At 36.8% G+C, this 26,027-nt stretch overlaps 1 protein-coding gene across 5 annotated transcripts in view; it reads right to left on the bottom strand.

The window, feature by feature from the left end:
- garnl3 (GTPase activating Rap/RanGAP domain like 3) overlaps positions 1–26,027 on the bottom strand; it is an 83,998-nt gene that overhangs the window by 10,560 nt on the left and 47,411 nt on the right. For 4 of the 5 annotated variants that reach the window (XM_055199582.2, XM_055199586.2, XM_055199583.2 and 1 more), the window contains exons 5-28: positions 20,268–20,386; positions 19,887–19,951; positions 19,706–19,769; positions 18,688–18,714; positions 16,934–17,009; positions 16,724–16,822; positions 16,166–16,269; positions 12,817–12,925; positions 12,594–12,639; positions 12,410–12,516; positions 10,717–10,832; positions 9,157–9,279; positions 8,878–8,952; positions 8,685–8,799; positions 8,477–8,503; positions 6,724–6,828; positions 5,922–6,038; positions 3,820–3,995; positions 3,491–3,649; positions 1,978–2,044; positions 1,779–1,886; positions 1,510–1,628; positions 600–735; positions 236–295 (exon numbers count right to left, since the gene is read on the bottom strand). In XM_055199582.2, coding sequence (XP_055055557.2) covers positions 236–295; positions 600–735; positions 1,510–1,628; positions 1,779–1,886; positions 1,978–2,044; positions 3,491–3,649; positions 3,820–3,995; positions 5,922–6,038; positions 6,724–6,828; positions 8,477–8,503; positions 8,685–8,799; positions 8,878–8,952; positions 9,157–9,279; positions 10,717–10,832; positions 12,410–12,516; positions 12,594–12,639; positions 12,817–12,925; positions 16,166–16,269; positions 16,724–16,822; positions 16,934–17,009; positions 18,688–18,714; positions 19,706–19,769; positions 19,887–19,951; positions 20,268–20,386 — 2,319 coding nt within the window. The remainder of the gene's footprint in view (positions 1–235; positions 296–599; positions 736–1,509; positions 1,629–1,778; positions 1,887–1,977; positions 2,045–3,490; positions 3,650–3,819; positions 3,996–5,921; positions 6,039–6,723; positions 6,829–8,476; positions 8,504–8,684; positions 8,800–8,877; positions 8,953–9,156; positions 9,280–10,716; positions 10,833–12,409; positions 12,517–12,593; positions 12,640–12,816; positions 12,926–16,165; positions 16,270–16,723; positions 16,823–16,933; positions 17,010–18,687; positions 18,715–19,705; positions 19,770–19,886; positions 19,952–20,267; positions 20,387–26,027) is intronic. The other variant, XM_055199584.2, reaches the window with a different exon arrangement.

Here is a 26,027-nt window from a genome sequence, read left to right as displayed (position 1 = left end):
AAAGCATCACTTCAGGTTCTGTTTTTCATCTTATTTACTGCCAATGGCACCATTTCTCATTTTTATCATTGCTTCTGCTGCAAAAAGGAAGGGACACATTACGTTCTCAGCACATTTTACTCAACGCTGTCTGCATGCGTCTGTTAATTAAATAAAAGACAGGTCGAGTCTCCGTGGCAACGTGCATTAGCGAGGCAGCATGGGAAATGTAGGCAATTAGAAATCCCCGCAGTACCTTCAGAGTCTTTAGACATGTAGAGGGATAGCTTGGAGCCGTAGGGGATCCGAATACAATCTGGACCAGGGATGGAAAAAAGCATTACATCAACCTGACCCACGCAAAGCTCAAAAGACAAATACACCAAAAGACAGTATACGTGGTGGATAGATACACCACTCGTACGATACATATGTATTCACTATCCTGAAACAGAATGCACTTTAAATCCTAAACATAAGTAGATTCATGTATTTTAACATCCATATTACAGGCTATCTAATCCATTCAAACTTAGGGTGCGATAAAGCATGTGTATGAAATGTGCCTCAGTCAGAAAAGGTAAAAGATGTACATTTTATTATTAAGAATACAATCCTACCATCTCCAAGTGGTGAAGGGAAGACAGGCATCTCATAGCCAGTAGGAGTTTGAGGTGAACTCTGGGAACTAGTGTCTCTGGAGCTACAGTTAGATGCAGAGTTTATAGGCGCTGATGACATGAAATAGATATCAGACTACAGAGAAAAAGAAAGTGACAACAGAGTAAAAAAGTGTGAGGAGAAATTATTCAGACCAAACATACAGTTATCATATACAAACAAACATGCTAACACTTTAGTATGGGGACATATAGAGCTTGTGAATTGACGTCATTGCGACTTGTGTAGCAATGCAGGGGTTAAATTGGGATTTGTTATGTGGGGGGGGGGCTCTGTGGGGAGGGGGTTTGAGGGGTAACATCAACACTAGTGTGTTTCAGTAACATGCTGGACCTCAAAAAGGATTTAATACATTTCAGCTTTGAAGGTGTTGACCCAAAATATTTGTCGGGTGCTGCGGGCAAATCACTCCGCCCAAGTAGCAGTGCTTTGCCTTATGAGAATATAGTTCTCAGTATGTTTACGGTTAAAAGATGGTTGTGTCTTATATGATCTTGTTATTTGTACTAGTGTGTTTATACAAATAAAAGCATATAAATAGGAAAATGCTGGCATTATTTTGTCACTTATTTGGAGCAGTATGCTAGCTGGAGCCATTTACTTTAAGTCTTTGTGCTAAGCTAGGCTAGTGGTGAGTGCGTCAGACAGAGTTACAGGATGCACGGAGACGAAAAGGGTATGTATGCACTTATCTAACTCTGGGGGATACGGTGAATAAGCTAAAATCCCCAAAAGTTGGCGTGTTTCTTTAAAGGTACATCAGAAGCATTTTCACCAACTGAACTTTTTAACTAAACTGTAGATAAAGCACTATTTTGCTTTTGTCATAATATTAGCTCGAACACTTACTCTGGATGCAGTGAGTTGTAGATCTGGAACAACAGCTGTGTATACTAGATTCCCGTTAACAACTAGTCGAATCTCAATGGAGTCAAATGTGAAGGCCAGGATATAAGGGAATGCACACACTGCGGAACAGGAAATGACATCACAGCGATCCTATGAGTTATTTCTACCAATACAAACGGTTGCAAAATAAGTTTGGAAATGAAAATAGATGAACATACATCAATAAGTATGATGTAAAAATAACAAAGTGAATACATGCAGCTACTAACCGATAGCATTAGGCATTTGGTTCCAGCTAAAATGGAAGTCCAAAGAGTTTGGCTGAATCATGGGTGTGGCTCCATTAAACGGGCACACTTTCTTATAGACACAGATATCTGTTAATACAGAAGTAGAACAGCATTAGAGGATAAGAGTTTATGAAAATAAACATAATGACTGACATTCTGACAAATAATAAACACGAACTGTTGTAGCAGAAAAGAAGTCCAGCCTCTCCGTCTTCATACACATCTATGGCAGCAACAAAGTTCACCTGGAGGCAATTAAAGTGAACCAAGTCAATAATAGAAAATCATAAATCACTTAAACATGGTGTGCAATACACTTTGACAATACATAAAAATGATACAATAAAAACTTGTTTTATTTTCAGATAGTATGAATTAAGGTTTTCGATTTTATTTTAGCGTGTCTGTGCAGCCCAGTCTTACAAAATTACATACCTATAGTCACATACATTTTTGATTATTTTTCGTGATACTGTCACGAATTTCCGTGTTTTTCCGTATCACTAATTTCTGTTTACGTGTTATTGTCGCGTATTTGGTTTTGTCACGTAACTGTCCTCTTACCATTGTCGCTTCGGTTTAGGGTTAGATTTACATAAAATGACATCCTTACTAGGGCTGGGCAAAAAAAAATAGATTTTTCGATTAATCTTTTTTTACATGGTCGATTCAAAATCGATTCTCAAAGAGCAGAATCGATTTTTTTCCATATTTATTTACGCAAACATTGAACGTAAGATTAGCATTAATCTAATTACTAGTCTTCTTCACTAGATGTCACCCTAGCCTGTCATTCATTCATTCAGTGCTTAAAATGGTGGTTTCAGGTGCTTCATCGACGTTGATGCCACCTTCACATAAAAAGTCAGAGGTATGAAAGCATTTTAGATTTCGCAAGCAAGACGACAACAATAGTTCTGTGGCTTTTAAATTCTTTTTATTAAATACCCACTTGTAAACTTATGTTCACTATTCTTTTTTATTAATATAGTATTTGTTTTAAACCTATATTCATTGAGTTGAATCGAGAATCAAGTTTAAAAATCGACCCGAGAACCGGAATCGAAAATCGAATCGATAGCTTGTGAATCGAATCGATCTGTAACATCTGAATCAATACCCAGCCCTAATCCTTACCCAAACCCAACTCTAACCCTAACGCCAGACGACAATGGTTTAAAAATCAGAAAATAAAAAATAAATCAGAATTTTTTTTTATAAACCAATACTAGTGAAATCCTAACGAAAACACCAAGTCTAACCCTAAACCGAAGCGGCAATGGTTTGAAAATCAGAAAAAGCAGTTGAGTAACAAATACGTGACAATGACACGTAAACCGTTATTTGTGATACGGTCACGAAAAAATGCAGAAATTCGTGACGGTATCATGGCCGTAGCCAGGGGTTTGGAAGTTACCGAGGTCCAGGGTGGGGTGTTAAGAGTTAACAAATGCTATCCCAGGTAAAAAAAGTGCATTTAAATAAAATACACTTTTTAAGTACACTTAGTAAATGTACTATTTTCGTGCACTCATTTTGTGGCTTATATATCACATTTGTTTTTGGTACTTCTTAAAATTAAGTTAAGAACACAAAAAAAGAGTAAAAAAAAGTACGTGACTATAGATACGTAATTTCGTGAGACTGGGTAAATATATGTCTGTGTAGGCATGCAAGTGTTTATTTCTAACCCGGTTGGCGTCCACATGGTGTAATCTATAGGCGTCTCCTGTGCTCTCATTGATCAAGTCAAACTGATGTCTGTAAGCCACACATATCATATGATCATTCTCTCCTGTTGGGCCATCAACCAATGCCATGACCACCGGTGAGTCACACAGGCAAATCTCCTAAGATAAGAGACAGCACACATTTGTAACATAAACCAAAATTATAATGGTATTTCCAATGTGCTACAAATAAACGCACATACATTTAAATTACATTTAATGCATATCAAATTAAAATGCAGCTGATGTACAGACAGAATGTCCTTCAACCACTGACTTTCATCTCTTACTCGTATATATTGGAAGTCCTCCACAGGTGAGTCACTCGTCCCCGTCACTGTAGCTACAGAGCTAAGAGACTCCAACCGTGACAGTTTCCTGGTGATGAGGAGAAGCTTATTTCTTATCGCCGCAACGATTCTGAGCTCCACCCCGTGATGTGTGTTTATGGAGTAGAGATGGCAGCCTGAGGAAACATGATTTTAATGCCTTTTAATGTCTTAAAAGCATACGACATATCTCCTGTTTAGAAATTATTCGTTTTTCCCCCCAAAATCTATGCAATATATATTACACTCTTTAAAAAATTCTGGGTTATTTTCAACCCAGCATTGGGTCAAAAAGAGAAAAACCCAGCCACTGGGTTAGATTAACCCCAGAAAGTGTTTATATTTCCCCCAACAATGGGTTAAATTACAGCCCAACGGCCTGGGTTTGCCCCTTTATTACCCATTTTCACAGCACTTTAAGTGTTTATATTACAGTATATTACATTACATTACATTATTATGTAATAGAATGTCAGCTGTATAATAATAGTGTAGGTTTCAACTTTTCAACAAGTAGATGTTTTTATACATCTCTCTCTCTCTCTCTCTCTCTCTCTCGCACTGGGAAGTCTAATTGATTTCAGAGAATCTGTCTGTTTATACTGTTCTTTTCAATATATTAATTCAATGAAACAATTTCTGTCAGAGCTGTAGTGCAGTGTCTAGTGCATGTAAGACAAAACACTTAAGAACAATTGTGCCACAGAACATGCACACAGATAGCTCATTTTACTGTTCATTTAATTATGTAGCTTCATGATATTATTCTGAGATCCTTTATAATTTGGGCCAGATACCGATTTTTATTTTGCATAAATGCTGTGATAGTTATACAATAATATAGCTAGTGCCGCCTTAAACAATTACATTGCATATAGCTTTGTTTTGTTTGTTCAGTAGTGTATTTATTAAAATATAAAAAGTTAACTTGATGACTGTCAAGCTTTAATACAAGAAGCTTCCCCAACAATTATATTTTGTGCCTAAAATGCCTAAAAAGTCCCATGTACCAGACTACAAGTCTCTCCAGGGTATAATTCAGTCAAAAATTTGTTTAAAGAGGAAAAACCATATACAGCGAGGAAAATAGCTGTAATCACCAACAAAGGCTAATAAAGTGTGTTCAATACTTATTCCCTGTGTCATTTCAGTTTATTTATTATGACTCAACTTGTATACTTAAATGTTCTGATTTCTTTGTATGAATTCAATATTTGACTTGATGGCTACATCTGGTGGAAATTTTGTGTCAAAAGCTCACTTAGAAATCCCCTTACTGATAAAAATGCTGATGTGTCAAATACTTATTTTCCCCGCTGTATAAGTCGCACTGGACTATATGTTGCGTTTATTTAGAAAATTATTTCACAAAATCCAAGCCGAAGAACAAACATTTAATCTGGAAAGGCAAGTTATTTAACTAAACAATATGGCACACAGAACAGCAGGCTGAATAGGTGTCCGTACACATGTTAATGTAACATTACCATTTATTCAGCGAACACAATTGCATATCGAACATACCTAAGAATCTGAATAGGCTAAATGAACATGACAAGCCAAATCAAGTTCAAAAAGGTCCCAAAGTCATTCCGCATCACTAAATCCATTGAATTACATAAATACAGGAGCAGCATAGAGCGGACTCTCGCGGCTGTAGACGGTTATGGTTTCTCTTGGTTTATATAAATTAATTTTGACATATAAGTCACACCCGACTATAAGTCGTAGGACCAGCCAAACTATGAAAAAAGTGTGACTTATAGTCCGGAAAATACGATACACAAAATAATGCTCTATGGGTCAGTTTCCCAGACAAGGTTTAGATTAATCCAAGACTAGGCCTTAGTTATAATAGAACATTTAAATAGTTTTTACAAACATAACTTAGAAAAGCAATACTGGGGTGCATCTTGAGACAATTTTTTAAGATATGTCAGTGCAAGGTGTTTTTATTTTAGACAGCTCAAATATGCATTTTAGTCAGGGACTAGACTTAAGCCTTGTCTGAGAAACCAAACCACCCCTTAATGTGTGTGGGTGATGACCGAAGTCTCTCCTACCTTTGGTTTTCTCAAGCTTGTTTTCTCGACTGTCGCATTTGGTGCGGACAAGCTGTCGCTCCTCTATCCCTCGTTTCAGCGTGCTTAGTCTATAAACATATAGACGAGCGTCTTTCCCTGCAACAGAAAATTGAATTGAAATCACTCAAATAAAACTAAATAATACAAACACTGTTGAACTCCAATGCTTAATCTGAAGTCAAACTATTTTAAGACTCAAGCACACACTTGTGCATTTCTGGAATAAACAAAATGTTCAGAAGAGTGTGGCTACTTTTATGCTGTTTAGTCGATGGCACAAATAAGAGCTTTCATTATTGCTACAATACCCTGTTGGACGATAATAGCCAGGCAACACATAAATAAACTCATCTCATCAGACTGAAAGGCATCTTTCCTAATACAACATGTTTGGTTTTGAAAAGCTTGTCATCGTGAATGAAAGTTGCTTGGTGACGGTGCTGATAACAAATTCATTATTTTCCGTCTGCAGGAGGAATGTTTTCAATCATCAGCAAGAGTCTGGTTTACAGCGTCTTGGACTAATGATCAGAATAGAAAATGATGGCAGACACTGAAATACATGAATCTATGCTCTGTGCTTCTCTTCATAATGAGCTGTGAGTCTGAACAACACAATGCAAAAGTGCCTGAGTCAGTGTTTCTATTATGTGCTGTTCCTGGCCATCTAAAGATGCTGGTTAGACTGAAAGCCCAGAGTTTCCTTTAATACCTCACTTTTGTCTCATTTTACCACCGCTTTACACTGTTTCTCTTTCAAATTCATATAAATATGTCTTACCCTTATCTGCTCTTGCAATGAGAAGGTCCTGAGGTTCAAGCACATGCATTTGTTTGACAGTCAGGGTTTTGTCAAATACTTGCACTGGAGGCAGGGTTGGTGAATCTAGACCAGCATGCAGAGCAACAGATTAGCATATGGTTAACTAAGAACTGATTTCACCCCAGTTACATTTTTTTTTTTTTTTTTAATAGTTCACCCTTTGGAAAGTGACATTATTTAGTGCTTGTTTTGTGACTTTCTTTCTTTTGTGGAATGAAAAAATAAAAACGAAAGAAAATTTTTGTCAGACAACATAATCTACAGAGGTGTACAGTACTCAAGTAATTTTTACTTTACTCAAGTGAAGTTTTTTATTATACCTTTAAATACATTCTAAAAATAATATAGTATACATAAAATGTACTATAATAGTAATATATCATGTATACTTTTATATAAACATTTACTTTTAATTAAAGGAAAACACCACAGTTTTTTATATTTAATATTTGTAATACTTACTCGTGTAACTACTCATGTAACAGTCTTTAAATAGGGAAACATTGAAGTGTTTGGTGGCTTCTAAATTCATCCCTGTTTGGATCCTTAGGAATGAAGGGGGCTAGGCTAAATGCTAACACATTCACGACATGCTGTACAAACATTATGTGCACGCATTGAAAAAAGATAGGGATGTATTAATTTGTCTAAATTGATGTAAGAACATAATGAAATATTGAAAAAATTGTGGTGTTTTCCTTTAAGTACTACATTTTTTGTTACTTATTAATATTAAAAGATATTTAATGCGATATGTAGTGTAAAAAAAGTAGAATATTATGCTTCAAAATGTATTGAAGTAAACAAAAAACATCCTGATGAAATACAGATACTTGAAAAATATACTTTTATAAAGTAAAAATACTTGAGTACTTTAAACCTCTGATAATCTAATTGGGTTAACATGAATATACAGCGGGGAAAATAAGTATTTGACAAATCAGCATTTTTATCAGTACAGGGATTTCTAAGACACAAAATTTTCCACTAGATGTAGCCATCAAGCCAAATATTGAATTCATACAAAGAAATCAGAACATTTAAGTATACAAGTTGAGTCATAATAAATAAAGTGAAATGGCACAGGGAATAAGCATTGAACACAATTTATTTAATACTTTGTAGAAAAGCCTTTGTTGGTGATGGCAGCTTCTAGACACCTCTTGTATGGAGAGACCAGTCGTCTGCATTCCTCAGGAGTGATTCTGGCCCATTCTTCCACACAAATGCCTCCTGGGTAATGAGAAGCCTTTTTAGGCCATCAATTAGGACTAAAGCAGCTGATATCAATTAGTACTGATAGGAGGGAGAGTTTCTCTCTCAATACTGACAGATTTCAGGTGATCTCCTGGCTTTCTATCCCATTTTGCACCTTGTTCTCTTCATGTGTTCAATACTTATTCCCTGTGTCATTTCACTTTATTTATTATGACTCAACTTGTATACTTAAATGTTCTGATTTCTTTGTATGAATTCAATATTTGGCTTGATGGCTACATCCGGTGGAAATCTTGTGTCAAAAGCCCACTTAGAAATCCCCTTACTGACAAAAATGCTGATATGTGTCAAACACCAACCTTCCCCACTGTACACATAAAAATATAAAAAATGGAGTTGTACATATGAATTAATATAGAAGGCATAAACTATATAAAACATGACAAAATATATACAATACATTTATATAGTCTAGTAGTTTTAGACAATATACCTGCATTAGAGAACAGTGGATCTGAGGCTAAAAGGTGAACACATATCAGCAAGGTTAGTTTCTTAGAACATCTATAATGCAGCACATAGTACATTACATTAAATCCTGATCTTACACTGTTAAACATTTTGCATGGATTTACATTTAAACAAAACACATGTGTTCAGTGGCCATTAACCATTATTATGATCAATGTAGCTTAACTCACCCTCCAGCAGCATAACCCCTGCTGACTCGGTGGCGACCAATAAGGACTGTCCCCATGAATCTCCACAGACTATGTCATATGGAAAGCTACTGCAGAAAGACTGCGACTCCCATGGCTGTGGAAAACACCCCAACACACAGTTATTAACGAACAGGTGATGGCACCTATTTCTCTTTTCTCTATTCCTCCTTACCTCTTTCCTACAAAGGCCGGTAGTGACTAGACTGGTGGGCGCATCACCTCTAACTATAGTTTTCAGCTTCAGTGCCTGAAGATATCATTTGGTGTGTATAAATAGCATTAATAATGATGTGTAAACATGTTTATAACATAAACAAACACACACACATATATATATATATATATATATATATATATATATATATATATATATATATATATATATATAATTTTATTTATATATATATATATATATATATATTATTTTGTTTTTTAATGTAGTACATTCTACCTGTCCAACCCGGACAAACTCGGCCTGACGTGCTTCCTCTTTCTTACGGGCAGATTTGGGAGACTCAGGCAGTACATCGCTGAAGGAGCGTCGGTTCAGCATGTTCTGTGGAGAGAAGGGAACCTGCAGGAGCAGTACAGATAAAGAAGGGTCAAAAAGACTGACCCATAAACAACTATAAAGAACGTCCTATTCAGATGTTACACAATAAAGCAAAAGGCTATGCACACAATCTCTACCATGAAAGGTTTTATTCTAAAGTAATGCTAGCAATGCAAGACGTTCTTGCAATTATTTGATTTCTGTTTCTAATGCATTGTGCCCGCAGTGAAATTTCTTGTCCTGAATAATAGCGTATTAAACATCAAAGACAGAATAAAGAAGAAAATACAACACTGGATAATCATGGCATGTTTTTCATGAAAAAGCTATTTTTTTGTTTCATGAATCCTAAGGAAGCAGTAGTCGAAGTGCTGCAAAAAAGATAGGTATAAGTTACGGTAAGAACATAGTAAAATACTGAAAAATGGTGGTGTTTCCTTTAAGAGTTATATAAAACTGACTGTAGTGGGCTAAATTCAAAAGTAGATACCTTTGTAAACAGGTCACTTCACTATTGTACTAAATGAATATACTAACCGGTAAATGGCAATGTACTGTGGTTAGAACCCATTTACCTGCCTTTCAGCAAAGGTTTCTGGGAGAATGTTACATCATCTAATTAAAATTCATAAGCAAAGCTGATATGGTTTCTAAAGTCCCCACTCTCTCCACTTAACCACACATGTTTGATTGTTTCTGTATTCCTGTTCTGCAGTAATAGAGATTAGAAACAGCAATAGACAACAATATAAGGCAGTAAGCATTTCCAGGGAGGGCTTCAAGAGAATGAAGGTGCACTTGAAAGCTGTGGTTAGTGAAGAGTGGTAAGTAAGATCAGAAGGCAGTACTGGCACTTTGAGAAGGAACAGGCTAAAACATCTGATATGGCAGGGAAAGGAAGTGATGTAATAGCTTCAGGCACACTATATATTTAATTGCACTGAAAGACAGATTGCAGGGTCTGTGCTGGAAAGAACAGCCCAATCTCACAAAATTACGTACCTTTAGTAACGTAATTTTTGATTCTTTTTTGTGGCATGTCACGAATTTCCGCATTTTTGTGATCGTATCACAAATTTCCGTTTTGTCCTTTTTTCTTACAATTTTCGCTTCGGTTAAGGGTTTTTGTACATAAAATTACATCCTTAACCAAACCCAACTCTCACCCTATATAAACTCTCACCAAATATAAAAAAATAAATCAGAAAAATTTTAAAGTGACATCCAAATGCAAACACCAAATCTAAGCCTAAACCGAAGCGAAAATGGTTTGAAAATAGGAAAAAGCATTGGAGTAACCAATACGTGACAATGACACATAAACAGAAATTCGTGATACGATCACAAAAAAATGCGAAAAATTCGTGACAGTATCATGAAAAAGAATAAAAAAATTATGTGACTATAGGTACATCATTTTGTGAGACTGGGTAGGAAAGAAATAGTGTGATTTTATACCTTGTGCATGTCAGGCATAAGGTCCTGGTACAAGGACCTGATCAGCATGTCCAGCGTACGCTGACGTTTCTGAGCAAAGGTGGGGGTCTCGAGAGTGGCTTTTTCTCCATTTATTACTAAGGAAGAATGATAAAGATGGCACAATGAAGTGTAACAGAATTTGAAACAGCATGTCATATTTGTGTTTCATGACAACATCTGTTTTATTTAGTTTATGAGCCAAAACAAATCATTAAAGTAATCTGACAGGTGCAAAGACTAAAAACATTTATTTTGTTTTACAAAATACATTTAATTGGCTCTTTTTTTAAGTGGTTGTTTGTTTTTGCCCTTAATTTTAATTAAATAGAATAGTAATATTATAGCTATACTTTTTATGACCTAATTTTGAATAAGTAATTAAATAATATATGTGAATCATTCTGTGAAAACCTAACGTTATTATTTTGTGATTTTCTGTTTTCTACATAAAATCATCCTGCTTAATGTAAAGAAAATAGAAAATACAGTGAAAATATAACCTTGATATCTTTAATACTGACTGTGTTATGTAGCTTTCACATAGGACGTGGTGTGCGCTGCTCTGTGAAACCCATTAATTTCAATGGCTTGCGCTGCGCAAGGGTGTTTTGTTTTTGGGTTGAGCAAAGCGCAAAATAGTTTAACGTCTGCGCTGCACTCTGTGACGATTACCGCGGCCAATAGAAACGGGACATCCAAACAAAATGGACGAAAAGCTTATACTCGGAATTCCCGGAGCTCCTACAGAGACATTGGAAGGAAAGCCATGTCATGGAAACACGTAGCAATCATAGACCGTAAAAAAATATGGACGTAGTGTCCGTGACGTCACCCATTGGTTTGTGAAGATCGCTTTTGAAGCTTAAAGTAGGCGTTGCCTGCCGGCGCCATCTTGGCCGCGCGTCCCCGCGAATTACTCGCGGAAAACCGAAAATGGGTAAAAAGGCGGGACATGGGTGAAGCTGAGGTGAAACCACGCCTGCCTAGCGCGAGTCTAGTGACAGCAGTGGCTGTTCAACCGACACTCAAGCGGCCACGCCCTTAATTATGCAGACGTTTATGGCTTAATATAATCTAAACGGGTGAGTTACAAAAAAATTCACCCCCCTCACAGTTGTCATGAAGGGCAAAATTAGCTATATAGGCCAAAAACACTTTTTGTACCAGGCTGTAAACATATTATTTTCTACTGTAAAGTTGGCCATTTTTAACATGGGAGTCTATGGGAATTGACTCCCTTTTGAAGCCAGCCTCAAGCGGCCAGTCGATGAATTGCAGTTTAAGTCACTTCCGTGTTGGCTTCATTAGAGAGATCGGAAGGTTGCCCAAGTTGGCATGTTAGGTGTGTTTTAAGTCAAGCAGTTCGTTGAAGGTAGGCAGCTTAAAGTTATGTGAAAAGGAGCAGCGCACACCGCTTCCTATGTGAAAGCCGCATTAGGCAATATTAAAGATTAAAATCATGGTAAACATTATTGAAATCAAACTTTGATGCTTATACTCTCATAATTAGATTATGAGACTTAAGCCTGGATTTCACAGGAAAGGTCACAAACAATTATTGATAAGCTACAATATTGGTGTTTAATGTAAAAAAAAATACATTTATTTTCGATAAAGGACTGTTAAAATGCTGATACACTGGTGAGTGTTACTGGATGACTGGTATACTAACATTTAACTAGTAAAAAGTCCCTGAACTCCTGATGGTCTGTGAACAATGGAGGAGAGGGGAGAGGTGGTCCAAACAGTGGCACGCTCTCCTCTGAGAAAATCTTTAACCTGTAACATAAATCATTTTTGTGTAGATACAATACAATCAATGATAAAAAACACATATAAAATACATAAATTCACACCTGTAACTATCATTCTGACTATTATATCGAACTAAGGCAAAAATATCTGTGAGGTGAGTAAAGGAATTCATTCATAAATAAAATATTCAAAACTACTAATGATGATTACACACCATTTAAAACCTCGGTAAACTACAAACAACAAAAACAATTCACACAAATTAATACCTCGTATCGCTGCCATTTAGTGAGTCATTTCAATGGTTCAGCATTTAAAGGATACGAGTGAAATGGGATCGAATCATAGAGGGCTTGAAAGACGGCGAGGCGTCATCCCCCTCTTGAAACACAATAGTCACGATGTCATTTCCGATGTGTCTCTTTCTCTCTACCTGTGTGGAGAGAAATAAATGACATTTATAAAAGCTGTAATCATACATTCATGAAGCGCAATTCCAAAAAGTTGCTGTAGTCACAAGAAGCTATTATATCAATTTTTGTCTCCCAGAAATGAACATAATAAGGATGAACAAAATTAATTTTAAAAAAGAGGATGTGCCCGGGTCTATCTTAGTGTTTCTCAGCATTAGTGAATATTTGGTATACGACCTTTGACACTTCAAGTCTGTAACTGAGCTTGTTAATGAGTCTGGACTATTATAGTCAAAAAGTACTTTTATCTTTAAAGCACACACACACATAAAACAACCTCCTAAACTCAATAACTACATGACTGCTTTTCATCCTCTCACATATACCAGATCTCTTTCTCTCTCTCTCACAAACACACACACACATTCAGACACAAACGCATGCACAGACACACAAACAGACATGCTCGTGGCCGCGAGGTGTGACAGGAATGAGTATTTACTTATTGCAGTAACAAATTGATTTCTACTGAGAGTTCGGTTATGATTCTCCGCCACGTCCTCCCCCCTTCACACCAGAAGATCCTTCCAAAGCACATATGCTGCTCTCACAACACATAACAATATCAACAGCCTTTTGTGATTGAATTCTAAATATTTCTTAAGGTTTAATAAAAATGAAATATTTTATTATTTGTGACCCTGTCAGTGAAATCCCGGCTATAGTCTTATAATGTATTCAGATTAGGAACATCAAAGATTGATTTCACGCATTGATTTCAATCTTTGACATGGCCTTGCTCAGTCAGTATGAAATATATTAAGATATTTTTACAGAATGTTCTTTGTATTACATTATATATGAAATTTTTCTTTAGAAAACTGTAATTTTCATATATTTAAAAAAGACTTTAGTTGGGTTATTACAGAGTCACCTTTGTAAACTCCCATATGCTGTTATTTGTTTGTGAAGCACATATGGAGAATATCTGAAGAATTTTCACATGTCTTGTCTGTTCATTTTAACTGTGTTTGTCAAGCCTGTTACAGTACAGTACCCAACACTAGGAAAGTAGCCCATGCAAAATGTCTTTTGAAGGAATATTATATTTTGTGTAAGGAACATGGCAAAGTGGGTGCTGTTTTTATAAACCATCTTGCTATTTTCCTTCTGCAAATCTGAACTGGTGTAATGCTTTCAATAACAACAAGTCAGTTATTGACATCAAATCTAGTGTGACACGTCGATGCAAATGTTTTTAATCTAAGCACGGATGCAAATGACATTTCAGAGAGTGGACCGATAAGTTAATAATGACTCTGTACCACACACAACGCTATAGTATTGCATGAAATATAGTGCATGAACCATATGGACTGCATTTATGCCACCTTTTTAGGGTTTGCCAGCTGTGACTACATCACTATAAACTGTCTTTGTATGAAATGCGAGTAAACAGTTTCAAGAACGTAGTTGGGAATGACATGAGGGTCAGTGATCACGAAAATGTCCTATTTGTGTAGCCTATCCACCTTATTTTCAAAGTGATGTGATGTATTTCCCTTCTTTGTGCGTTTCAATAGCCGGCCGGTAGAAAACAGTGTCGTGGGAGCATGCATAAAACAAGATTTAAACAGTTATGGTAAATATTTACTACACCTGCCATGTATGAACCAGTGGGAGGATGAAATTAAGAAGTGGTCTGATATATCATATGAAGATATATTCAGTCATTTTATGTTGTTGCTTGGGGGTCACTTTTAAAAGCATCTCATTCAACACATTGTAAGTTATTTAAACAAACCATAATCATAATAAACATATTAAACTATTACATGTATTCAGTATTGTTTTCGTTTTATTTTTACATTGCTTCTTACGCACTAGATGGAGACATGATCTTTTGAAATTATTTGCTTATTTTAAAATTATTTGCTTTTTCATTTAAAACATAACAAAAGTACAAGCAAACATATTACAAACTATTATAAGCATTAACTAAGCAGATTATGTCGTATATATTCTGTACTGTAATCACATTTTTGTAATACTATATTGTAGCAAAATAAATAAACCAGCTAAATCAGCATAATATTAGTTGTTTTTAAACAATTATTGTATTTATTGTTAATTGGCAGTTTCTATGAAAGGTTTTACTGGATAGATGTGTGGATACAGATCATGGGTGCATGTGCGTCACATACACATTCAGCTCTTGGGCATGGATTATGGTTAAAATAAATGTTTTGTAGAGATTTACTGCGTTTTTGCCAGCTATTATGGCAACCCATAACTGCACAAATTATGTCAGTCTTCCTGGATTTCATAATAAACATTAAAAAGCCAGTCAAAACGGCATACTCGTGTCCCTCGCAATACCCACATGTACCATTAGTTTTGATTGCACACCGGAAGTCTTACACAAAATAAGAAGGATACACTTCCTTTAAATAGGAAAAGGGATAGAGTGTTTTCTTATTAAAAATATCCCCTGTGAATGATACTCAATAATCGAAATGGTTAGCTTGTGTGAATGTTTGGTTGGCAAGAGGCTTTTTTAGTGAATACAAGCTTTCCTGCTCTTTTCATGAGCAGCTCAGCATTGCTAAAGGTGATATTGACATGAAGGGTTGAAGTGGCTCTCGGCAGTAGAGTGCCAAGACCCTGAACTGACACAAATACTTTGAAAATCCTGGTATTTTGTGGACGCTTCTGTAAGCACTCTAGAGAATAAGAGCTCTACTTGTGCACAATCAGACATTTGAGCTGACAGAGAGAAAGAGAAACCGAATAAGTGAGAGAAAGAAAGGTATTACTGTATGATAAAATCTAGAAACGAGACAGACATGATGGGGAGACAGACATAAAAGAGAAAGACGGACAGTGAGGTGATTGACATCTGATGTAATCAGGATATAGAGCTGAGGGGTAGAGAGAGAGCGAGAGGGACAAAGAGAGAGAGATGACCGCTGCGATGTCTAGGGCTTTTGAATGTTAAATATAGCTGTTTCCCCTCACCACCTACTGAGACCCAGACTTGCTTCTTTCTACCTTAACAGTATCTCTATCTCACTTTGCCCTTTTTGGACTATTCATTCGCTCTCTTGACTTTTAATTGCTAAATTTGACTCTTGGATGAGACTCAAGTGAAAGTCCCAATTTGCTCTCGCTTTAATCCCAGCAGAAACAAATGAAATGTTAATGAGATCTCATTTGGGATTTTCTTTTCAGTGGGTCTGTGGATCAGGCTGCCAACTCACCTGTTGCTTGTTCTCTTTAGAATAAGGTAGCATGGTGGAAACATGGAACATGAGCTCGTGACCCTGATAGACTGTGTAGATGGAGTTTATTCCTGTAGTGTCATCTAGAGAGAGAGAGAGAGAGATAAATAGAGAAAAAAGAGAGAAAACCTAACATAAGTCTTTTAGTTATTTAATGAAACAGTGTGTACATTTCAAGAGGATCTATTGACAAAAATGCTATATAATATACATAACTAGATTTTCAGTGGTAAATAAAGACCATACATAATGAACTGTTATGTTTTTATTACCTTAAAATAGCCATTTCTATCTAAATACACTGCTGGTCCCCTTACATGGAAGCCGCCATTTTGCGCCGCCATGTTTCTACAGTAGCCCTAAACTGACAAACTGCTTGTTTCGTCACTATGTTGTCTTATACGATGACATGTTTGTCCTTTGGTAACTACCGTAGCTTCTCTATGTGGTTGGTTGCAATTAGCAAATTCACCACTAGATGCCGCTAAAATCTAAACATAGCACCTTTAAAAACGTGTGTGTGTGAATTTGTCGTACTTTTAGTGTCCAGTCCTCCTCGATACCCTGCCCAGCCCTGCAGACAGATCGTGTCACCAAGAAGATTCAAAAATTTCTCAAAAGTCTCACTTCCTGTTTCTGTAAAAATGGTACAAAAAATGAAATCAACATAAACAAGACCAACGATGTATACAAAGGCACCGTATGCTGTTACTGTAAGATGAGCATTACGAGTGCTTCTGCACTCACCATTACTGAACATTTCATCATCTGTCAACTGTCCGTCTTTGGCATAAAGAACACCAAATTTAAAGTTTACACTGCCCTGTAAACAAACAAACAAACAAACACACACATACTCAGAAAATCAACTCACATTTAGCATCTAGGGGGGAATTCACTACAATGAATTGTGTCCACTGATAGGACAGTTCAGTAAAGCTGTTATGTAAATTGACAGTCAGGTGTATAGCCAAAAAACTACAGATGAATGGACTTGCATGGCACAATTCCCCATCTTGCATCTTGAGTGCTTGGTCTGAGCTCTAGGTTGCAATGAAAGCAGCCACTGCCGTGATCTGTCACACCTCAGTTTTGCTGGGATCATACAAATGATTTTACAATGATATTGTGCAATGATATTGCGCAGCAGCCGAAAATAGCCCCCTTAGTAACTTTCAATGGCAGGGGACTATTTTCGGGCACTGCGTAATATCATTGCGCCTCCTGCAGCCATGTTACAGCAGCAAAGTCCTTGATTATTACGCCAGAATGAGAGTATGGTTCCTAGCCATATCGGCCTAGAAAATCGCAACTTTTAATAATTTTATTTTTTTAAATAAAATATTTTTAGCGCGATGCTAATGGTCTAATCAGATTCAATATATTATGCTAAGCTATGCTAAAAGTGCTAGCGCCAGACCCGCAGATCAGCTGAATGGATTCCAAAAAGGTAAAAATTAAATGTTTAACTCTAGCAGAGCTGGAAAATGAGCATATTTTCAAAAAAGTGGAGTGTCCCTTTAAATGAAAGGATGCTGGACTACATGTGTTTGTTTATGCTTGGTTTTAACAGTAACCTTATCAAATGATGTAATGCTTTGCATGCCTACTAGAAAACGACTTTATTGCTATGTATGCAAACATTGCTGACTTTGTGAATATACTGTACATACGGTATATAATAAACTTTGTAAAGTGAGGCACATTTGCGCTTAAAAATTACGACGACTTTGTTAAAATACTAGTGCAGCTATGGAAAGGTTTAACTGGACTGCGAGTGGTTAGTGAATAAGAGTCAGATCAGGTTTTGTGCTTAAACACCACACACTGAAGTCGCACACTGAAGTTTTGTAGAACCCATTCTCACCAAAAAGCACACAAATGACACGCAGTGCGATTATTGTGCAATAGATACGCCAAATTCCACTTTTGCGTGCATATCATACGCCAGTCCTTTCCATTCACTTATATGGCGAATTGTTTCGTGTCGTTTTATTTATTGTTTTCTCATTTGTTTTCTGTTTTTTTTCCCATTGTCGCTTGAGTTTAGGGTTAGAACAACTTTTTGTTATATAAAAATGACATCCTAACCCAAACCCCATCTCTAACCCCAACTCCAAGTGACCATGGCTTAAATATAGACAAAAGCATAGAGAAACCTGTATATTAAATAACCTGCTTAAACAAATCTGAAATCTAACCCTAAACCCAAGCGACAATGGGTAAAAAAACTGAAAACAAATGAAAAAACAATAAAATGACACGAAACGATGTGCCATATAAGTGAACGGGAAGGACTGGCGTATCATATGCGCGCGGGAGCGGAGTTTGGCGTATCTGTTGCACGATAATCACACTGTGTGTCATTTGTACGCATCTTGATGAGAATGGGTAGGTTTTGTAAATCCCCCTACATTCTTTTTAAAACCACACAGTATTTTATCTCTATGATAAACATTACATAATATTTTTTTTTATAACAAAACAGACTCAGTACACACCTCTTGTTCCTCCAACACCAGTAAGTCCTGACAACAATACAAAGGAATTTAGGTCAAAATCTCATTTATATCTCATTACAATACAACCGTAAATCAGTTCCCAAATAGATTACATTTCCAAACATCGATTCAGAGCACAGTGGTGTATGTTGCACCGGGTTTACAGACAGTACAGCATGTACATGCACTTAAATACATGCATGCAATGCACTTTGATTCGTAGCATGCATTTTCACAAAAGCAAAGTTATTTGAAGCACAAGCAGTCCTGTGCAGACATACAGCACTGTGCAAAAGTCTTAGGCCACCATCACCAGCTTTGCTGTTTTAGCAAAGTTTTAATGTCCATCCATATTTCTTTTTCTTTTTTAAGATACAAACAGAAAATACAGGAAATATGTACATATAATTAAAAATAAAACAATTTTCAGAACTAAATGTCTCTTGGCACGAAACACATCTTGAGCTTTTTTGAGGAGACTGAAGTCCTGAAGTCATTCGATTAGAATTAGAAATTAGGATTTAATTTCATTTAGATTTAAGAGATCCTGCAGCTGCCTGCTATTGCTCAAGTGGAAGACGAGTTTATACCCTAAATACTTGACACTTCAGCTTATACTTTTATACAGTTTTTAATACTACATACACATTTCCTATATTTTCTGGTTGTATCCTAATAAAGACACTGAGAAATAATTATATATGATCATTATACAATTGCAAAACAACTAATGTAGCATGGTGGCCTAAGACTTTTGCACAGTACTGTATATACAACAGAAGAAAATGTGTCCCTATAGCCCAATAGGTGGAGCATTGCATTATCAGCACCAAAGTCACGTGTTCGATCCCAGGGAACACACATACTGATAAAAATGTATGCACTGTAAGATGCTTTGGATAGAAGTGTCTGCCAGATGCATAAATTTAAATATAAAAACAAAACAGCAGAAAGAGATAAAAGTTCACAGAGCAAAATACATGCAAGATTTGATTGACAGGTTTGTGTAGACGGGCACCTTCTGAATCTCTGGGTTAAGGATCTCCCTAGGGCCCTTCTCAAACCGATCCACATTCATGGCACTTGGGGAAGGGTTGAGAGAAGCAAGTTACTGTGATGAATTGTGAAATGAATGCATTTTATTCTATTCATTTCTCTCCAATCAAATCTCCAATCTTTTTGCAGACAGACAGACTTACCTTAATATAGATTTGACTGATAGTGTTTTCGTTGGACTGTATGGAAGGCTTATTTTTAGAGTACCCTGCAGGTAAGGACACATTTGAAATTAGACAATAAGCGCATATATGAACGGATGACATAAAGGCTGTCGCCGGAGGCGTTAAAATGGGTTGTTTAATAACTGAGACCTTGTTACTCATAGGAAAGTTCATGACATATTAATATTGTCAGTGCTTGGGGGTGTTTTGTTAGCTTTAACACACTGGTCTCTCAGACAATAGATCTAAACAGCTTAGAGGCACTTCAGGAGGACGTCAATCTGTCATATGAGTCACAGCTGGGAACATACGCCAAAACTGACGCACACACTTGCTGTTACCTGTATCTGTCTGACTCACCGTCTTGCGCCAGAGGATGGCTCGGTACTGTGGGATCCTCTGGTTGTTCTGGTCTGACAGAACCACAGAGAGGAAGAAAGGGTTCTTCTCTGCATCTGTTCCTACGTAGTTCTGATGGACTAGAAGAAGAACATAAACAGCATTAGTATAGACATACTGTACAGACTGAAAGGTACAGAAATAAAAGGTAGAAAGTGTCATTCATTAGATTAACAATTTAAAACAATGATTTTTTTGCATGTGTATCATGATATAAGGTGCTATTCAATTCTATTACTAATTTGTTTATGTATACTATACCTACTATGATACAATAACATGTAACCTATGGAAAATTGTGGCTCTTTTATAATATTGCCCTAACATGTCAAACTTCAGGTTTGAATTTTAGTCATTTTTGTCAGACTGTTTTATTCAACGAAACATTTTTTATCAGTTTTCAGTTCTCTAGGAATCAAACCCACAATGTTTAAGCTGCTAGCACAAAGCTCTACCAGGTGAGCTGCAGGAACACAGCATGATATGTGAAAACCCAGCTAAAGTAATTTTTTGTGATTTACTGTTTTGTACATGAATTATCCTACATAATGTAAAGAACATTCTGTAAAAATACAGTACAACTTTGATATATTTAAAGAGCACCTGTTATGCAAACTCCACCTTTGGACATAAATGTGTGTTGGCATTGGCTAAACCCTACAATGAAAAAAAGTTGCCCACTCCTTATTTTTTAATCCCCATTAAACCAAAGCGGTCATATTTGATTCTCTTGTTAATGTGATGTCACACTAATAAAGCCCACAGCCACTGACTGAGGCTTTGTCCACACGAAGTCGGTGCATTCCCTATCAAATCATTTTTTTCCTTGTTCAAAAAAAATAATCCGTAAACACAGCGTCATCTCAAGAAATAACTGCGCACACACGAAACCACCTGAAAGCGGTGTAGTATATATGCCGGACCAGTATGGGGCGCTGTAATTCTGCCACAGATATACACTATACACGGAGAAGAAGACTTTGAGCATGCGCATAACCAACGTATGGTGTTGTCCGTTATCGCTTGTTGCTCACCACAATTGCATAGAAGCAATAGATTTTGAAGTAATAAAGCTAGTAGGCTTAGTAGCTTCTGTAGCACGAACACAATCATGTAGTCCACCATAATTGTTGTTGCTGTTACGTGTGATGCTGCCGACACGTGATGTTATGACGTTTTCGCTTCACAAAATATACGGATTGGCTGTACACACGAAACCGCAAGGGTGTCGATTTCAGATTTATCCACTTTAGGACCCGGTTTCAAAAAATAGCGGTTTCAGTCTCCCAAAACGCCGGATCCGTGTGGATGAAACGCCAATACGATAAAAAATGTATACGTATACAGTGATACACGTCTCCGTGAATGTCCTGCATTAGCATAGGTTCTGCCCTCAGCAAGTTGTATGCTGTTTGCCATATCTCAATAGTGAGATACTATTGCCTGAGATTGTATTCAGGATCAGATCTATTTTAACTCAAAGCGCTCATTGTCACTTTTGGTAAGGTAGTGAGGAGCAGTAGCTCATTGCATTTAAAGGTTTTGCTCCCACCCAAAAAAGGGGCACTTTTATTATACTACATATACAGCGGGGAAAATAAGTATTTGACACATTAGCATTTTTATCAGTAAGGGGTTTTCTAAGTGGGCTATTGACACAAAATTTCCACCAGATATAGCCATCAAGTCAAATATGTAATTCATACAAAGAAATCAGAACATTTAAGTATACAAGTTGAGTCATAATAAATAAAGTGAAATGACACAGGGAATAAGTATTAATCACACACTTTATTTAATACTTTGTAGAAAAGCCTTTGTTGATGATTACAGCTTCGAGACACCTCTTGTATGGGGAATACAGTCATCTGCATTGCTCAGGAGTGATTTTGGCCCATTCTTCCAAACAAAATGGTCTTTAAATCTTGAAGGTTCATTGGGCCTCTTTTATGAACTTTGATCTTCAGTTCTCTCCATAGATTTTCTATGGGATTTAGGTCAGGTGATTGACTGGGACATTCAAGCAACTTGAATTTCTTTCTTTGAAACCACTTCATTGTTTCATTGGCCTTGTGTTTGTCTACCGTCTTTTCATTTTTAGCTTTCTAGTAGGCTTGCCGCGATAGTCGGTGAAACGGTGATAACCGGTGCTTCAGCCTCTCAGCGGTTATATCACTTGCCCACCGCGACACCGTCTTTCACCGTCGTTTTGATATTTTCGTGTAATTAAATCATTTAGTTTCGTTAGAGAGAGCAAACACTTACAACTGTATGTGTCTGTTGTCTGAATTCAGCGGGGCTGAACGCGCGTCACGTCACAGAGCAGCCGCAGGTGTCAGATTTCATTTATTTCTGAGTTTGCAAGGCGAGCTGACTGACCAGATGATGACAGAAGCCACGTGCTTTGCTCGTTTTTGTTATAATATACATATATGATGTTTAATATAAGCAAGATCGTTTTGTTGTTGTGTTTTTCATCAAGAAAAATATTAAACCCATCATTCAAGGAGCGCTTTTATGGAGAAGTAGCCGGTTGCTCTGCTTGGGACTGGCGGGTTCTGTAAGGAATTACCTGCGCACATTGACTCAAGCACTTAAGTAAACCAGGTGTTGCACTCACATTGCACGCAAATTCATATGCGATTTAACGCAGCTTACGCAAGCGATGCATTTAAACAGTTGCGTAATTCAAAAGTGAAAGTAAAATGTGCACGTCTGCATGCGCATTTATAAGCCCCTCCCACTCGGTGATACCGGGATCACCGAGTTTGTGACGCGCTGATTAACCGGTGGGAAAATTACGTCACCGCGGCAACTCTACTTTCTAGTAGATGGCAGCAGATTTTTATCCAGAATTTCTCCATTCATCCTGTCTTCAATAATATGAAGTCTGCCTGTACCCCTTGCTGAAAAGCAGCCCCAAACCATAATGCTTCCACCCCCAAACTTAACTGTTGGTATGGTGTTCTTGGGGTGGTGGGCAGTGCCATTTCTTCTCCAAACATGGTGTACAGTAGAATGACTGCCAAGTTCAATTTTGCTTTCATCTGACCATACTATAGTCTCCCAATAATCCACAGCCTTCTTTGTATGAATTCAATATTTGACTTGATGGCTACATCTGGAGGAAATTTTGTGTCAATAGCCCACTTAGAAACCCCCTTACTGATAAAAATGCTGATGTGTCAAATACTTATTTTCCCAGCTGTATATAATGCAATAAAATAAATTTTATTTGGGGTATTTTGAGCTGAAACTTCACAGACACATCCTGGGCACACCTGAGACTTAAATTACATCTTGTAATACTGATTTAGTAGGGTCATGTCAAACTGTGAGCTCCTACAGTATCTCATAATTACATCATCAGACTTTAGCCTGGATTTCACAGGCAGGGTCACATTTTGTTATTGCTATCCCAAGTGACACTCTATATTATTTTTATGTGTTATTTCCTTTTCTAAATGCTGTACCTTCTACCTTCTGTTTGCTCCTTGCACAATGATGCTGATAGATGCTTCACCAGAGCATTGTGGCCATTTAAATGTCTCCATTAGAACGCTCCTCAGAGACGTGACCGTGAAGAGGCCTGTTTGTTTAGCTTTAATGCTGGAGCATCAAAATAAAAGAGAGAGAGAGAGAGGAAGGAGGAGATGGAAGCCTGCTGTTTCAGAAGAATATTTTGGACTGAGACAGTCCCAGGTTTACAGACAGATGATAAATGAAAAGAGGCTGAAATCCAATTAGAAGACAAGATCTGGTTTGTCTCTGCATCTCCACCCATCCTCTGCACTGTAGCATTTTCTCTTTCTTTTTTGCTCTCATTCAATCTCTCTCTCATTGAATGGAAGAAATTTGTTGTGATTTAAATCAATTACAGAGACATTATGCAGCATCTGCCTTCAGAAGATGTGTGGCAGTAACAGTGCAGTGTGTGTGTTTGTTTGTTTGTTTTGTATTTATGTGTGAGGAGAGGAAGATAAAGGTAGACAAGTGGAAAAAAAGAAAGTGCTGAAGTACACATGTGTGATAGTGAAAGAAAATAATTTTACAGTGCATTTTACTTATTGCTAAAAAAATATAGCATCTTTTAATACTTATATGTTGTTTGTAATTTACTAAACAAAATGCCTACTTTAAACAAGGCCAAATTAGTCTTCACCTTTTGAAAATTATTTTGCACATTAGTTTTTATTTTGTGTATTTTTTATTAATTGTATTAATTTTTGTGTGTATGGATGCTTTATGTGTCCCAGTCTTTAAAGGGACACTCCATTTTTAAAAAACAAAATATACTCATTTTCCAGCTCCGCTAGAGTTAAACATTTGATTTTTACCGTTTTGAAATCCACTCAGCTGATCTCCGGGTTTGCCGATACCACTTTTAGCATAGTTTAGCATAATCCATTGAATTCGATTAGTCCATTAGCATCGCGCTCAAAAACAACCAAAAAGTTTTGATATTTTTCCCGAAAATAGTCTCCTGCTATTGAAAGTGACCAAGGGGACTTTTTTTCGGGCGGTGCGTAATATCACTACGCCTCCTGCAGCCATGTTACAGCAACAAAATCCTTAATTACTATGCCAGAATGTATACAGTATAGTTCCTAGTCATATCGGCATAGAAAATCGCAACTTTAAATTTTTTGTCGGTCTTAGTACACGATGTAACTAAAGTAGAGTCCAGTTGGAAAAATACTGAAACTCTTTGGTCATTTTTGAGCGTGATGCTAATGGTCTAATCAGATTCAATGGATTATGCTAAGCTATGCTAAAAGTGGTACTGCCAGACCCGGAGATCAGCTAAATGGTTTCCAAAATGGTAAAAATCAAATGTTTACCTCTAGGGGAGCTGGAAAATAAGCTTATTTTCAAAGAGTGGAGTGTCCCTTTAAACAAAGGCAAATTTTCATCACTAGAGGAAAAATAATAATGTTATGTGAATGTTCAATCTTATTGTTACTGATACGTTGTCATATTAATTTGCATTTTCCTTTACTGTGAATGCATGCAAAATTTCTAATGAAATAGCAAAGTCCATTTGCAATTGCATTTTCAAGGTTTTATGAGTTATGATCCTGCCATACTGAAATAGCCATTCTCCCATTTGCTGTTTCTCTTTCTCAGCATCTTACCCAATGACAAAATGCAAATAGAATTCCGATCTCTGCGCTTGCATTTCCGATGCCTAAAATCAGTCTTTGGAATTGGAAATTTATACATAGTGTCACCTTAGTTCACCTTCTTGCAGGTGAAAAATGAAGGTATCATAATAATACCCATATCACATATTATACATTTCTACGGAAATGGTTTGAAAATTGAAGATGAATACATGCAAAACACAGTAACACAGTTTTTGTTTATATTAAGTAGAACATGAATAAATTTACACTCAGCTTGTAGTAAACCAAGATCGATTCAGGGATTGAGTGAATAGTTACAACTGTTTAAATCACAATGAGTCAGAGACTGATTCATGTGACTTGTTGATAATTCATTAATAAGAACTTATAACACCTTGCACTGCATTTATAACTTGTGCTCGATTTCAGTTGCTATGCACACAACTTCAAAACATCTAAATATTTTTGTTTGTTCACATCAGAGCACTTCCCCTATATTTCTGGTTAGGAAAGTATCCAGGGATGATGGAAAACATAGATGAACATGAGAGTGAACTGTAGCCGTTTCTCAATACCAAGTACGCCAAACTCGGAA

Source organism: Misgurnus anguillicaudatus, chromosome 22, assembly GCF_027580225.2.
Source record: "Misgurnus anguillicaudatus chromosome 22, ASM2758022v2, whole genome shotgun sequence".
NCBI classification, from domain to species: domain Eukaryota; kingdom Metazoa; phylum Chordata; class Actinopteri; order Cypriniformes; family Cobitidae; genus Misgurnus; species Misgurnus anguillicaudatus.
Note: the sequence above shows the minus strand (reverse complement) of the source record. Positions and strands in the feature narration are given on the sequence as shown.